This window comes from Juglans regia, chromosome 16 (assembly GCF_001411555.2).
Source record: "Juglans regia cultivar Chandler chromosome 16, Walnut 2.0, whole genome shotgun sequence".
Classification (NCBI taxonomy): Eukaryota; Viridiplantae; Streptophyta; class Magnoliopsida; order Fagales; family Juglandaceae; genus Juglans; species Juglans regia.
Window position 1 is genome coordinate 1,654,720 of NC_049916.1, and position 15,481 is coordinate 1,670,200.

The 15,481-nt window shown below is 37.0% G+C and overlaps 1 protein-coding gene across 5 annotated transcripts; it reads right to left on the reverse strand.

Annotated features, from left to right (window-relative positions):
- Positions 1-266: 266 nt before the first annotated feature.
- On the reverse strand, positions 267-14,126 carry LOC109004579 (spermine synthase-like). Of its 5 annotated transcripts, none has more exons than XM_018983161.2 (11): positions 13,913-14,126; positions 5,766-5,986; positions 5,616-5,660; positions 5,133-5,209; positions 4,937-5,059; positions 3,042-3,146; positions 2,877-2,949; positions 2,693-2,764; positions 1,751-1,946; positions 1,229-1,358; positions 267-715 (listed from the first exon to the last, which is right to left on the reverse strand). In XM_018983161.2, exons 2-11 carry the CDS (start codon positions 5,953-5,955, stop codon positions 617-619), a joined length of 1,110 nt encoding a protein of 369 aa, XP_018838706.1. In that variant the 5' UTR covers positions 5,956-5,986; positions 13,913-14,126; the 3' UTR covers positions 267-616. The 5 variants fall into 5 exon arrangements, with proteins under 5 accessions (XP_018838706.1, XP_018838709.1, XP_018838710.1 ...); XM_018983164.2 differs by having other exon boundaries at positions 5,148-5,209; positions 13,913-14,104; XM_018983165.2 differs by having other exon boundaries at positions 5,902-5,986; positions 13,913-14,101.
- Positions 14,127-15,481: the final 1,355 nt, after the last annotated feature.

Consider the following 15,481-nt stretch of genomic DNA (forward strand, 5'->3'; position numbering starts at 1 on the left):
CCAAAGATACATGAGAAATGAAACCAAAGTTCATTGGACAACTACTCATTCAGAGCACCATATAATTAGGTACAACACATTCAGATGTCTTATAAACAGAAACTGGTGTGTAAAAAGAAGGGGCTTCCATTCCTAGCATCTCACAGTTTGGCCTTTAGAACAGATCAGGTGCACACTTTTTTTTATTAGTACAACAGATCAGATTCACACTTAATTTAATTAAGACTTCAGCCAAAACATTAAAAATTTGATTGACCATCAAGAAATAAATCTAAATTTCCGTTTATATTTCATGGATAATCATTTCAGCCAAGCCTGTTATTGATATTACACGGTTATAGGATAACTTGCATGTCACTGTTGATAGCAGGTTTACCACTCCATTGAATGAACAAAGAAATACTAAACTCCTAGAACATGATGATGATAATGCCAAAATCCATGATATGATAAAAGTTACCATCCACAAATTGATTGTTGAAAGCAATGATATTACATGCTATAGAATATCCTCACAAATACCTTGAACTCGGGTCATGGCCCCCATCTATGGAGTGCAATAATCACCCAGTCTCTACTTTCACCGTTGGACTGATTCTATATCTCTGAAAATCTACTAGGAAATGCAGATTGGTTGTCCCGAGATTGGAGAATCACGAAGAAAGGTCACCTCCCTTTTCAGAAAGGATGGCAAGGCAAATGCGGCTGAATGCATCTGTTACAAAAACAATGCCATTTAGTCCCGGGTACTTGGGTTCTTAGCTATCCTCATGATCAATAAAGTCTAGTTTACCGATCAAAAAACAAAAATAGTGCCATTTAGTTTCAAGCCATAATGTGGCATGTGTTCAATTGAGCAAATAGGGTTTCATTCTTCTTCTTTCCCTTAGCTTTCAGTGACTGCAAATAAGGATTTCAATCACAAGAAAATGTACAACTTTGTGATTCTAGTATGAAGCGATTTTGTTCCATTTATAATGATTATAGATTAGAATGCAGAAAATTTAGAATGATTCACCAAAGACCTATCAGAATCGGTTTTTATGTACTCCGGTTAAGTGCAGTTTACCCCCAAAACTTGATCGCAGTCGCAACCTTCCTATGTCTAAGGTTAAAAATAAATATAGCTCTAACTAGCGATATGGGGTCAACATTTTTCTATGAAAGGAAAGAATAAGTTGCAGAGTAGGCTGTACAAGAGATGTCAATTGAAGCAGAGTTATCTTACCTCTGAGTTGTAGAACCTTAGTTCTCTTTTATGCTTGAGAGCTCCTTCTAACTTCTCAATAGGATTGATAGGATTTATAAAATCAACAGGTGGCCCATCAGTTGAGCATATAAGAAATCCTATCACGCCACTGCATGACACAGAAGCAGTTCACAAGAATATGGTGATGAGATGTAACCATAGCAATTCAAAATAGGAATACTGAGTTGGAAGAATACAGTTGTGCAAACGGTGCAAACCTATTTGTAGTTGATTGTTTACTAAAATGCCAAAATGTCCAACTGAATGACAATAAAAGATTTTCCATACTATGAAAAATATTCATTAGGAGAAGCAACAAACACAAAAGTTCAGAATAGTGCCAGGCCAACAAGGAGACAAGCTAACCTTCAGCAACCCCCTACCAGTTTGACCACATACAAAGCAGAAAAAGGCAATACGCTGGCAGTAAAATGCAAAATGATAATCAAGAATGTTGGAATGCCAAGTATGAAATTAAGACAAAAAAAAGTACATCAATACCTTGGATATGTTGGAACGCTAGCCCAGGCATAATGGACAGAACCCTTGAATGTTTGACGGCAAGTGTAGATCATATCTTGAATAAGATGAGTATGGAGCCACATGCTTTCTGCCATGTTACAGAGGACACCGCCAGGCCTTAATGCTCTAGCTACTGTCTCAAAAAAAGGCTTCCCTACAAGCTCCTGAGCAGGACCTATATCAGAAAAAAGAACCCCATGAGCAAGGTTTTGGGTGGTTAAGAGTAATGTTAGATACAGTCATGGATTGTGCAAGCGCAAGGAATGTGCGACGATTGCATAACCCATGACTGTATCTAGCATTACTCTAGTAGTAAGATGGTTTGTGAATACTAGTGAGATAATTTGAGTTAAGTGTTTATTGGGTTTTGGGAAATGAGAGAAAAAGTTGAATAAAAAATATTATAAAGTTAAAATATTGTTAAAATATTATTTTTTAATATTATTTTGTTTTAGGTTCCTTTTGATATATATATATATATATAATATTTTTACTTATAAAAAAAATGTTTTAGGATTTGAAAAAGTTGAATTGTTTTTTGTTTGAAAGTTTAGGAAAGTTGTAATGATTAGTCTGAAAGTGTTTGTGTTTGAATGATATTTGGGAAGGAAATGAGATGAGATGAAATGAGATAAGAATATATGGAAGTTGTTCCCAAATATCCCCTAAGAGAAAGGACACGGAGTATGGGGGAAAGAAAATCACAGCTTTTAGCATCTCCTAAACAATCAGACCGCATATTTCAGATTTCAAGAAAACCAACATTTATTGGCAAATTTGAAAAATTTTAAAAAAAAAAATAGAAATCAACTTCAGAAAATAATCTGCAGCAGTAATCCATTATGAATATTATTTATTTATACGTATATCCATTATGAATATTTTAAATGGATCATAACAGAGAAAGAAACTACAACATACCCACAGGGTCCGATGAATCAACAATGACAGCATCATACTTCCCCTTGGGTGCACACCGGAGAAAATCGACAGCTGTCAGGGTAACAAAGTAGGATCAACTAGAGGCATATAGCCTTTTATACTCACAAATTCAAAAGGAACCAATTAAAATGGAAACGAACCAATGACACTATTTTAAGCATACCATCAGCAATATAAAGGTGGACACGAGGGTCCTCAAATCCAACAGCCAACTCAGGAAAAAACCTTTTAGAGACCTAAAAGAAAAGAAAACAACCCAATAAGTTGATTAACTAGAAGCAATCTCAACTAGCAATAACGAAGAATGCACGGTACATCATCCACTTACATCAATGACCATCTTATCTATCTCGCATATGTCAATTTGCTCCACAGAGCTATGTCGAGAAATCTCTCTTAGAACACCACCATCACCACCGCCAACAACCAGAACCTGTAAATTTGACTTTAGTAACACAGAGCAAAATACCAATACAGAGAGGAAAAACCAAAATGCAAATCAAGCAGAAGTAAAAGGTGCCTGATGCTCCTTAGAGCTCTTTCAGTTTATATCAAGTAATATTCAATCAACCAAAAACCTTTCCTTGAACATATTTTAAGAACACAAAAAGCACCAAGAATTACCTCAAAGAACCAGTTTTCCAAATGAAAGAAGCAAAACTAATTATGAAAAAAATAACCCACAAAACTACTCATTGCAGATGTAGCGCCCAAGCAATTTTTTTTTTTTTTTAAATGTCGGGGAACCTCTCCAAGGCAGCTTCAGGCTCACCCCTGCAGAGTAAACCCCGGTCCCTTGCACCGCACTCTCGGAAGTTTCCCTACACGGAACTGGTTAAATCGCTAGTTTTTCACCAGAGGGTGTAGCCCCAAAGGATTGTTTGCACCCATGACTCATAAGGTGTTGAACCTTGACCTTGAAGGGAATGATACCCCAAGACCAAGGCCTTCACCACTTGGGCCAACCCCTTGGGGTTCCCAAGCAATATTTATACCGTACTGTATTGAACTAAATGTTCTTGGTGTCTACTATAGTTGAATAATCCCATACAAGGCTCTTCATATACAGTCTCTTCTCCATATGACTAGAAACTGCACTTTGTAACCAAACTAGTTTATGACCAACGGAATGGCCACAATAATTCAGTGAAATGCACCCCAACCAAATTTATTACTGGGGCAAAGTAAAACTACCATTCTACAGCAACACATGCTCCTAGAACACTGGCAACTATAAGCATTCCACCACAGCAACCACTGTAACAGAAAATACATCACCATGCCAAACTTATCATGCAACGACCAAATCACCATTACAACTACCACAGTCAATGCATTTCAGCACCAACTAGCATCACCCACATTGCTAACACCACAGTTGTGACAACATAAAGGATTTGCACTACGTTGTCAAGAATAGACAGAACAGAACTTAGAGATTTTCCTCTTATTTCCCGCTTCAGAGAGAAACTCTCTCCTGCACGCAAACAGGGTACCAATATCTTTTTAAAAAAAAATTAAAAGGCTACCAATATCTGTTGTTTTTCTTAAAAAAGAAAGGGGTACCAATATCATTTCTTAAAAGAAAAACAGGCTACCAATATCATCTGGTCAAAATGGAAGAATTATCAGATTGAAAAAAATAAATTCAAAGCTGTGTATTTCGAAGCAAAGCAAAATGAAAAGATGAAAAGATCACTTAGCAGCATGGCAAATGAAATGTCTACCCATTCCTGCCTAATACAGATTGACGGAACAACCTTTCCCACCTGTCTAAAGGGTTTCAAAGTTCCATTCCACTCTTCCTATCACCACTGTTTGCTGTTCTAATTTCAAAAAGAGAATGATGATCAATTGGCTTAAGTAGAAGGAAAAAAATCATATTTATTATCAATACTTTCTCTTAAAGTGTCCGGAGGCGGTACAGTTTTATAGTAATATATTTCTAAATGATACAGGCGCATGAAAGTATAAACTTCAATAATCACAATGCATTGATGCTGTAGTTTTTTGTTCTAATAATTTACTTCTCTTTGATATAAAAGGGAGTTAAAGATTAACAGCATCATCTAATAGTATCAAATACCCTACATCTAGGAACTTTGTACACCCAATACTAAATAAAAAATCAAAAACAAAGAATATGAAAGAGAAAATAGTGCACAGAAAATGCATACTATCATCAGAAAAGACAACAAACCAAGATTTTCAGATAGAAATTACAGTTTTGGGCGATGGAATAGAACAAAGAGGAAGATGAGCAATCATCTCCTGGTAGGCGCATTCATCTTTCTCTGTCAGTTGAACAATGCCATCAAGTACAAGTACTTTCCCATATGTTGAGGACTGCAAACAAAAGAAATGATCTGTAGCAACTCAAATGAAAGAATTATAAGAATCCCATGTAAGAATGCCAAACCTCAAAAACCAGGACCTCTTGAAACTCTGAATTTCCCTTGTACAAAACCTTTTCCACTGCTAGTGAATGGGCTTCTCCTAAATATGATCAAAGAAATATCAGCTTGGTTATTTGTATGACTGGATGATGCATATCCCCTAAATTAAGTTAAACATTAACGAATTACATATAAATTAATAGAGAGAAACAATAAAGATGAAAGCTTCCTAGGATAAGGAGAGTGCGACTGGCTAGTCTACCACAAAACATCCCACATTTGTGCTCAAAGAGAAAAAGGCAATCTAAATATATCAGAACAATAACATAGGTCACATAACTCAAGATATCAAAATCATGTAATAAAACCCTGTCATTTAAAAATGCACACATTCACATAAGAAAAAATGCTTTAATCCTTCTGCAAGAATACAATCTCAAAATGTATGAAATGGATACAATAATGAGTAACATGCAGTGCATGACATATATGAAGGCAATGCCTACCAGGCCACATCGGGTTGTTAAAATAAACTTTTTTTCCAGCTTTCCCTATACAAGGAAGAGAAGAATAGGTTTATATCATTTAGCCCAGTCAATGAGCATAGGCGTATGAGCAAACATAAATGAAATGTTTAAAAACCCATAGATAATGACCAGAGCAAGAGTGAGTTTCCGAAAACCACCCAGAAACAACAGTTGAATGGCATTTTGCCTCAAGCTCAGGGTCTGAAGAGCTAGCCTTCAAACAACAAGAAGGGAGAACCTTCTCTGAGCCATTCCGGTTATTCACCTTCCCATCCATAGTCTTCCGGCATTCCAAACCTCTTCCTGCGCCGCCCTCCATATATTATCTTTTTCTTTTCCAGCTCCAGTCTCTAAATACCAAAATATATCCATAAAATATAAATTTTAAAACAAGAACTTATAATGGGATTAATCCTTCATACGCACAGACAAAAACAAAGAGAAGCATGTACCTTGAAGTTCAAGAATTCATCTCCATTAAAACAGTTCATAAATTAAAGCATCAAAAGAAAATCTATATAATATACATTATGTATGTATATATGTATAAAAAGAATATGGCATTCCAGAGAATAGCACCAGGCAAAATATCAAATATACAATTCCAAGCTAAAGCGTGCAAGCTATAAAGAATCCATTAGCAAAAATGGAAATACATCTTGCAATCATAAATTAAATGAGTAGCAAATGCATATGATTTACAAATACATAAGATTAACAACAAAATCAATCACAACACTTCCCAAAGTACATTTTATGTAGCAAAAAAAGAACCAACAATCATCATGAAATCATGCAATCGTATATCCCAAACTTAAGAAAATATCACAAGCTCCATTCCCAAAATGAAAATCTCCTACACCTCTTAAAAAATTCTCAGGTAATTTTGCTCGGTTTCAACTTTCTTGGTTTCTGTTTTGACTCTTGTAATTTTATACTGTAAGCAAACGTGGGAATAAATTATGGAATGGAAAGAAATATGGAACCCGTGCGGGAGGAGATGAAATGCTAAGGTAATTTCATAAATTGGATTTTCGAGGGACCCAAAACCTCCAAGATCAGAGATCTGACAATTTTCCAGGTTCAGAATTAATCCCCTCGTCTTCTTCCTCAAGACTTAGCATGCATGACGCTAACAGAATTTCAAGTAAAATGACTAAACAACCCCACTAATGACTGCTGTTAAACACAGCGTTTTAATGGAAAGCAATAAACTAAGGCCCCGTTTGGATAGTGAAAGTGTTTCATCTCATCTCATTATTACAACTTTTCCAAATTTCCACACTAAATATAATAAACAATTCAACTTTTTCAAATCCCAAAATAAAATAATATTCTAACAACATTTTATTCAACTTTCATCTCAACTCATCTCATCTCAACTTACCATCTAAACCACACCTAAAACTACACTGTTTACATCAATGAACCCTGCCTTATAGGCTTACAATGACACCATATGCCCCTTTTCCAAACCGCACCGTTTTATACCCAACAAGCCATCCTCACTCTCGTAGACTTCCATTTGCCCTAGTCTCCATCCTTTTCGTATTCTCTTTCTTCAGAGCCAAGATCTCAGCTTTAGCTGCTTCCTTGCACACGATCTTCTCACTGGAACCCATAACAATCTCCCCTCTTATAAAACCTTGCCCAAAGGTGTGGGTACAAAGTCCTGAGCTTCCCCAAGTTTTCCCTAGTGCTATCCACCAAGGGGGCTCCAACCCATTTAATCAGAGCTTCAGTCACAGCACGGTGGCCTTGCTACCTCATGCGGCTTTCCAAAATAGCCTCAGCCTCAGGTATGATCTCTCCCATGTCATCTGTGGGCAGAAGAGTAGGAAGGGGCTGAACTCGTTCTCCAACTTTCATCTTTTAAGCAAAACACGTGAAAAATAGGGTAGATCTTGGAAGTGGATGGAAGATCAAGGCAGTAGGCCACCGATCCGAGACGTTGGACCACCTTGAAGGGGCCATAGAAGCGGGGAGCGAGCTTCAAGTTGTCGCGCACGGCCACTGACGTTTGTTGGTACGGTTGAAGCCATAGGTAAACCCAGCCTCCTTCCTTCTATTCCCTTTCTATTCTCTTCATATCTACATACAATATCATTCAGTCCTGAGCTGCCTTGATGTTGTTCTTCAAAAGTTTCAAAATTTGACTCCTGTTTCTCATCAACTGGTTGACTGAATCATTATTTGAAGTTCCTGGAATGCAAGTCATTAATTTTGGGGGTGGGTACTCGTATAGAGCCTCGAAAGGCAACAGCTTGGTGGAACTGTGAAAAAGTTTTGAACACCGTTTCGGTTAAGGCACTAAAATGAAATATTTCGATACCGGTACCATTTCGGGATAGTCTATATATAATAAATTAATTATATATGTATAAATTATATTTCAAAATAACATAAATGCAAGCCTTAAAAAATTAAAACATATATTTATAAAACTCAATAATACTTCTAAGTTCTCAATCCAACTATTTAAAAAAATAATTACTCATCTTCATCGTGAAAAGAGAAGTAGGGATTTGATGTTAAGTCCTCGAGAAAAAGAAATTAAAAAAAGTTAAGAAAATAGTTTTCAGATGTAAGAATTGGAATGAAAATTATGAAAAAGTCAGAATTTTTACATTAATTACAAAAAAAAAAATTCAGCTAGTACACCGAAAATCAGCCGGTATTGACCGAAACACATTGGTACAGCCAATATTTGACCCGGTACAAAACATATACATTTCATGTACTGGTCACTACTCCGATACGCTAAATACTGGCCATACCAACCGGTACAGTACAAAATTCAAAACTTTGATTATACCACCACTCTACTAGTGGTAGTCATTGTCCCTAAGTCTTAGGCATCGTTCACTTTCACAAAATTTTTTATCTCATCTCATCTAATTATTACAATTTTTTCAAATTTGCACACAAAATATAAAAAACAATTCAACTTATTCAAATCTCAAAACAAAAATAATATTAAAAATATATATTCTAATAATATTTTATTCAACTTTCAACTTTTACCTCAATTTATCTCATCTCATCTGCGAAAACAAACAAAGCCTTAGGTTTTTGACCCACGTAACACCTTAGGTACCCCTCCAAGCTTTTATTCAAAGCTTATGTATGTCCTTCACTCTGGGGGTGATAGGCAAAACTAAAATTTAGGGTAGTGCCTTGGAGAGCAAACAGATTTTTCCAAAAAGAGCTAAGAAACACAGAATCATGGTCTGACACAATGGTCCTTGGAAACCGATGTAACTTAAACACTAAAGTCAAGAACACCTGAGCCACATCCTGGGCTGCTAGGGATGGGAAAGTGCCATAAAATAGCCATATTTAGTAAATTTGTCCACAACCACATAGATAACAGTAGCTCCTTTGGAACTGGGCGGACCCTCTATGAAATCCATAGAGATGTCGGTCCATGCTTGTTGTAGTATGGCCAGGGGTTGGAGTAGATCAGTTGGAGGATTGCTTCATATTTAACAGCCTAACACACCACATTCCTGCACCCACTTCTTTATGTCCTTTTTCATGTCGGCCCAGTAAAAATTCATTTTTGCTCTATGGTATGTTTTAAGATATCCAAATGCCCAATCATAGGATCAGTATGAACGTAATGAAGCACCTTTTCAATAAAAGGGGACCCGGCACTAACATCAGCCTTTCTTTAAAATGAGCCTTGCACTATAAAGATTCCTTTAGGAATCTCATGTTGTTCCCTTGCCTTATCAATCAGATCTGTGAAATCCTTAGACAGCTAGTAGCTCCGCTTCAACTCTTCCACCCAATCTGGGTTTTGGAAACGTTATCTGAGCCAAAACCCCTTCTGTGGAGTAGCCATCCTCCCTTTTTAGAGAAAGAAGGTCGACAACTCTATTCTCCTGGCCCCTCTTATATTCGATCTTAAACTCATACCCCATCAGTTTAGTGAGCCACTTTTACTATGCTTCCATGCCAATCCTTTGTTCTAATAAAAACTTCAAGGCTTGCTGGTCTGTTTCCACTATGAAGGACTATCCCAATAGGTAGGGGGTGCCATTTTTGAACAGCCGTCACCAAGGCCAGTAGCTTCCTCTCATACGTGGAGAGGGGAAGAGCCTTTCCCTTCAACATCTTGCTTAGAAAAGATATAGGTTGTCCGGACTGCATTAGTAGAGCTCTAATTCCTTTCCCACTAGCATCGCATTCGATAGTGAATGGATGCGTAAATCAGGGAGTTTCAATATAGGGGGCTGGGTAACTACTTCTTTCGATTTAATAAAAGCTTGCTCGGCTTCTGTGTTCCATATAAAGCCATTTTTTTTCAAGAGGACTGTTAGGGGGGGCTGCCAGCATTCCATACCCTTTAATGAATTTCCTATAGTAGCCTGTTAGGCTTAGGAACCCTCTCAAGGCCTTAGGGTTCTTGGAAGTGGGCCACTCAAACATAGAAATTACCTTGGCAGGGTCTGCCCTTCCAACTTAGGCAGAAAAAATGTGACCGAGATAATCAACTTTCTCCACCCCGAACCTGCACTTGGACAGCTTTGCATAAAGCTTGTAGTATTGCAGTAATTCCAGCACCTATCTTAGGTGATCTAAGTGCTCCTTCCAGCTTCAGCTGTACACTAAAATAAAATATCATCGAAAAAACACCAAAACAAACGTCACAATAGCAGCTTAAAATACATGGTTCATTAGCCCCTGAATAGTGGAAGGGGCATTAGTGAGCCTAAAGAGCATCACTAAGAACTCCTAATGTCTTTCATGAGTTCTAAACATGGTCTTAGCAATATCCTCAAGTACCCCTCTTATCTGATGGTACCCCGATCTTGGATCCAGTTTTGAAAACACTGTCGCCCCACTCAGCTCATCCAGTAACTCATCTATTACTGAAATGGGAAACTTATCTTTTACTATTTGTTAGTTCAGCACGCGGTAATCAACACACATTTGCCAACACCCATCCGCCTTGTGCACTAGCAGCATCGAGGAGGAAAAGGGGCTGGAACAGGGTCTGATCACAGTAAATCAGCCACTATTTTTTCAATCTCCGATTTCTGGTAGTAGGGGTAACTATAGGGTTGGTTAGAGATGGGTGGTGAACCCTCTTTTAGCACTATTCTGTGGTCATGGCTTCTTGGAGGGGGTAACCCCTGAGGCTCCTCAAAAACCCTTTTGAACTACTAAAATAATTCCCTAATTTCTGCACTATCCACAACATTGTTCTCCTCCTTTTCTTCCGTCTAAATTTGTAACAAGAACCCCTTCCCTTTGGTTATAAAAGCTATCATTATCTTACTACTCCCCTCAAGGGACAGTGGCTAGAGTCCCAGCCCTCTAAGCTCAATATTCCTGCCATCTTTCATAATCTGCTTTGATAGTTTGGAGAAGTCCCAAACAATGGGGCCAAGAGTCTCTAACCAATTCACCCCCAATACAACATCACACCTGCCCAACTCAAGAATATAAAGAGAAGGGAAAAACTGAGTACCTTGCATTTTAAGGACTGAGTCACAATAACCTTCACTCTAAATTATTGCCCCATTCGCCACCCTTATAGCTAATTTTGTGGACTAGTTTACATTCAGTCTAGCCCTTCTTGCTACAACAGGGTCTAGGAAGCTATGGGTGCTTCCTGAGTCCACTAGAATCACCACTTGTTCCACACTAATCCTTCCCATCAACCTTATAATACTCAGGCTAGGAGTTCCCGTTATCGCATTCAAAGAAATTCCAGGTGCCACCTCCACCATTGGGCCCATTACTATGTCATCCTTCAACTGATTTTCCTCCCTTTCATTTCTAGTTGGCTCATCTTTAGCCTCATCATACCTTTGCGACAAGTAGATTTTTGGAGATTTACACACATGCAATGGGTGCCACTTTTCATCACAATGGTAACATAACCCTTTTCTTCGTTTTTCATCCATCTGAGTTGATAATATTTTCTTTGCAGGTGCAAATGGTTTGGACCACTTACTGCCCCCTTCAGTGGACTGTCCCCCGTATGATGTATTACTGGCAGTAGGTAAGATACCCTTCTCACTCCCTGTTTTAAGGCTTTTTTGTGTGCTCATAAGATATTCTTCCTGTATTTTGGTCAACCCAAAGGCCGCATTTAAGCTCACTGGGTTTAGCATTCTTGATGGTGGGCGAATTTCGTCTTTCAACACGCTAAGAAAACAGCTAAGTTTGTGCACATCTAAAAGGCCTTTAAGCCTGTTAGATAGTGCTTCAAACTGTATTTTGTAAGCTGCCACAATAGAGGTTTGTTTCAACCTCGTGAAGGCCTCCATAGGGTCATCGTAAGCAGTGGGACCAAATCTAATTTGGAGAGCTTGGGTAAAGTCTCCCAATTGAAAAAATGGCCACTATCCCATGCATCCTGACACCAAATAAGTGCCTCCCCATGCATTTGTTTGTGATATGAAGCCATTAATAAACAATGTGATGGATGAATTTGATGAAATTCAAAATAATGGTTTGCTTTAAATACCCAACCTGCTGGGTTGTCCCCATCAAATTGTGGAAAATCTAATTTAACACCCCTTGTTAATGCTCTTTTAGGGTCATTTACCTCATGGTCTTGGTCTGGTTTGTGTTCTAGAGTTGGTACCTGGTTTTGGTTTTCAAACAGCGTGCGTAGCATGTCAGTGAGCTGATCTACACACTCCCTAAGATCCTGGATGGCGTTCTCCTAATCCTCCGATTTGCGTTGCCTGGCCTCTTTTTTTTTTTTTCTTTATGTTGGGGAACCTCTTTTTTTTTTCTTTATTCTACATGGGTGGGTTCGAAACCCACCCATGCAGAATAAACTCCGGTCTTATGCACCGCACCCTCAGAAGTTTCCATACACAGAACTGGTTAAATCAATGGCTTTTCACCAGGAGATATGGCCCCAAATGATTGTTTGCACCCATGAGGTATTGAACCTTGGACCTTGAAGGAAGTAATACCCCAAGACCAAGGCATTCACCACTTGGGCCAACCCGTTGGAGTTTGGCCTCTTGTTTAGATCTGGCGCTTTCTGCCATTTGGATCAATAGGCTCTAAGATACCACATGTTATGACTCTTGTAATTTTATATTGTAAGCAAACGTGAGAATAAATGATGGAATGGAAGGAAAATATGGAACCCGTGGGGGAGAAGATGAAATGCTATGGTAATTTCATAAATTGGATTTTCGAGGAATCCAAACCCTCTAAGATTAGAGATCTGACAACTTTCCAGGTTCATAATTAATTCCCTCGTCTTCTTCCTCAAGACTCAACCAGCATGACCCTAACAGAATTTCAAGTAAAATGACTAAACAACCCCACTAGTGACTGCTGTTAAACACAACGTTTTAATGGAAAGCAATAAACTAAAACTACACCCTTTACATCAATGAACCCTGCCTTAATAGCCTTACAACGACACCGTATGCCCCCTTTCCAAACCGCACCGTTTTATACCCAATAAGCCATCCTCACTCTCACGGACTTCCATTTGCCCTAGCCTCCATCCCTTTCGTATTCTCTTTCTTCAAAGCCAACATCCCAGCTTTACCTCCTTCCTTGCACACGATCTTCTCACTGAAATCCGTAACAGTTTCAAATAATGTTAAAAAGATTCAGAATAAAATCATAGCTCGTCTTATTTCATTTCCAACGTTTTCTTATCAACCAAGGAAATCCACTGTCGCGAAGAAAACAACGAAACCATCCTCCTTTACAGTCAAAGCCATATCAAACCACGTACGAACCAAGAAAAAAATTCATCACGGAAAGCATCAGATTTTCCAGCTCAGATTCCACATGCCTATCGCATTAAATTAGCACAAGCCCTAAGAACCCGTTTGGGTTGGAACAAACTTTCGGTTGAGAAAAATAAGAAGGGCATCAACTGGCATCGACGATAATTCAAACGAACATCGTATACCATTTCCAAACGGCAACAACTTCAAAAAATTCTCTCGATATTTTCCCAGGAGCCAAACAGAGGCACTAGGGTTTAACACAAGATGATCCAATTAACAAAACCCGAAGCGCCACACTATAACCTCTGCTTCTATAATTAGAAGGTTAAATAAAATAGATCAAAATACAAAAGAAAATAAAGGAAAAGAATTCATTTTTCAGTCAGAACCTGAAACAGAGTAAGGGAGATTATATTATTTAAAAAAAAGAGAGATATTATACTGCAAACCTTCAGATATGGAGACAGAGAGAAGGAACCTCGATATATACATATATATGTATATATATATATAGAGAGAGAGAGAGAGAGAGAGAGAGAGAGATCTTGCCTGGCGTTAATGGTAGTGATCTCTTTTCTTCTTCCTTTTGTCTCCCTACTTCTCTCTCCTGGGGGCAAAGGGTGAGCGGGAAAGAGATCACAGAAGGTCTGCTTGTTTCTCTGTCTCTCTCTCAAGCCCTTCGTTTGGATGGAAATGGAGGTAGCCAATATTATAAGATTGGTGCTAGAGTCACCGAGGATGCGGCGATGCCCACCGAAGTTTTCTACCCGAGTAGTGTAAATTGTTTTTTAAAATAATATTTTTAAATTCTTTTAAATATTTTAAAAATTAAAAAAAAATATATTTTCTTAACCAAGTAAAAATAAAAAACAAAAACAAAAATCAATTTCATGCAAAAATTCGGTGAGTATTGGGAGCAGAGTTTTCCATATTATAAACAGAGATTGATAGTGAATTTTGTTTATAAAATTTAAAACATACGTTGTATTGCGATATTTTTTAATTTTAAATTTTTTTCGTAAATCAAGTTTTATTGGCCTCGTTTATTTTTGTAGATGAGATGAGATTAGTTGATATTAAAATTAAAAAATTAAATAAAATATTATTAAAATATATTTTTTAATATTATTTTTATTTTAAAATTTAAAAAAATTAAATTATTTATTTTATTTTGTATTGAAAATTGAAAAAATTATAATGATTAAATGAGATATTTTTTAAAAATAAACGAAATAAAATGTGTAAATGAATTTTCAAATAGAATTTTTCATTTCGACGTGACAACCAAACTAATGCATATATGAATACACAATCCATTCCAAATACCTCCATTTTTAGTAATTACTATTCCTTTTCTAAGGTGTCAATTATAATATTCAAACCTTAGGTTGATCTGGTCCAAGCAAATTAAATAAATAAATAAAATGCATGAGTTATGTTTGATGTTGAAGACAGATCGAGGAAAGAAAAAAAGAAAATGATCATCGATCTTTTGCTTTCAAATTGCGCAAAAATGTCAAAGAAAATACGGCTAAGTGTCTATGATTAAGGGGATAATGTATGTCTGTTCCACTTTAGACCATTCTATTCAAAGACTACTTTTGTTTTCGTTTTTTTTTCTTCATGCTTATTTAGAAGATTTTAGTGTAATTATGTCTTAGGTCTTCAAAGATGATCTTTTTTCTCATATGGTTGGTAAGAAAATCAACCACTAGCATTGATTTAATAAAAGAAAAATATTAGTTGACTGATTGAATTTTTAATTTTTAATTATTTTAACTTAACGATTAAAAAAGTGAATATTAATAAATTAATATTTTTTATTTTTAAAAATATTTAAAACTATGTACGAAAATAATTAAAAGAAAAGAGGAAAAAAATAATAAAAAAAAAAAAAGTATTTACACTTATCGATCTACTTCTTCGATTAAATCATCGGTCCTAATAACACCGTCCTTAATAAAATGATGACAACTTAGTCATTCATGTGTATTTCAACTACCAATTACTAGATGGGTAATGCTGAGCATCAGCCGGAAGCCGCAGCACACCTTTTAGAGATTTTTTTTTTTTCTTCAACTCAACACGGTGTGTTGAGGATGTAGGCTGATGTTTTTC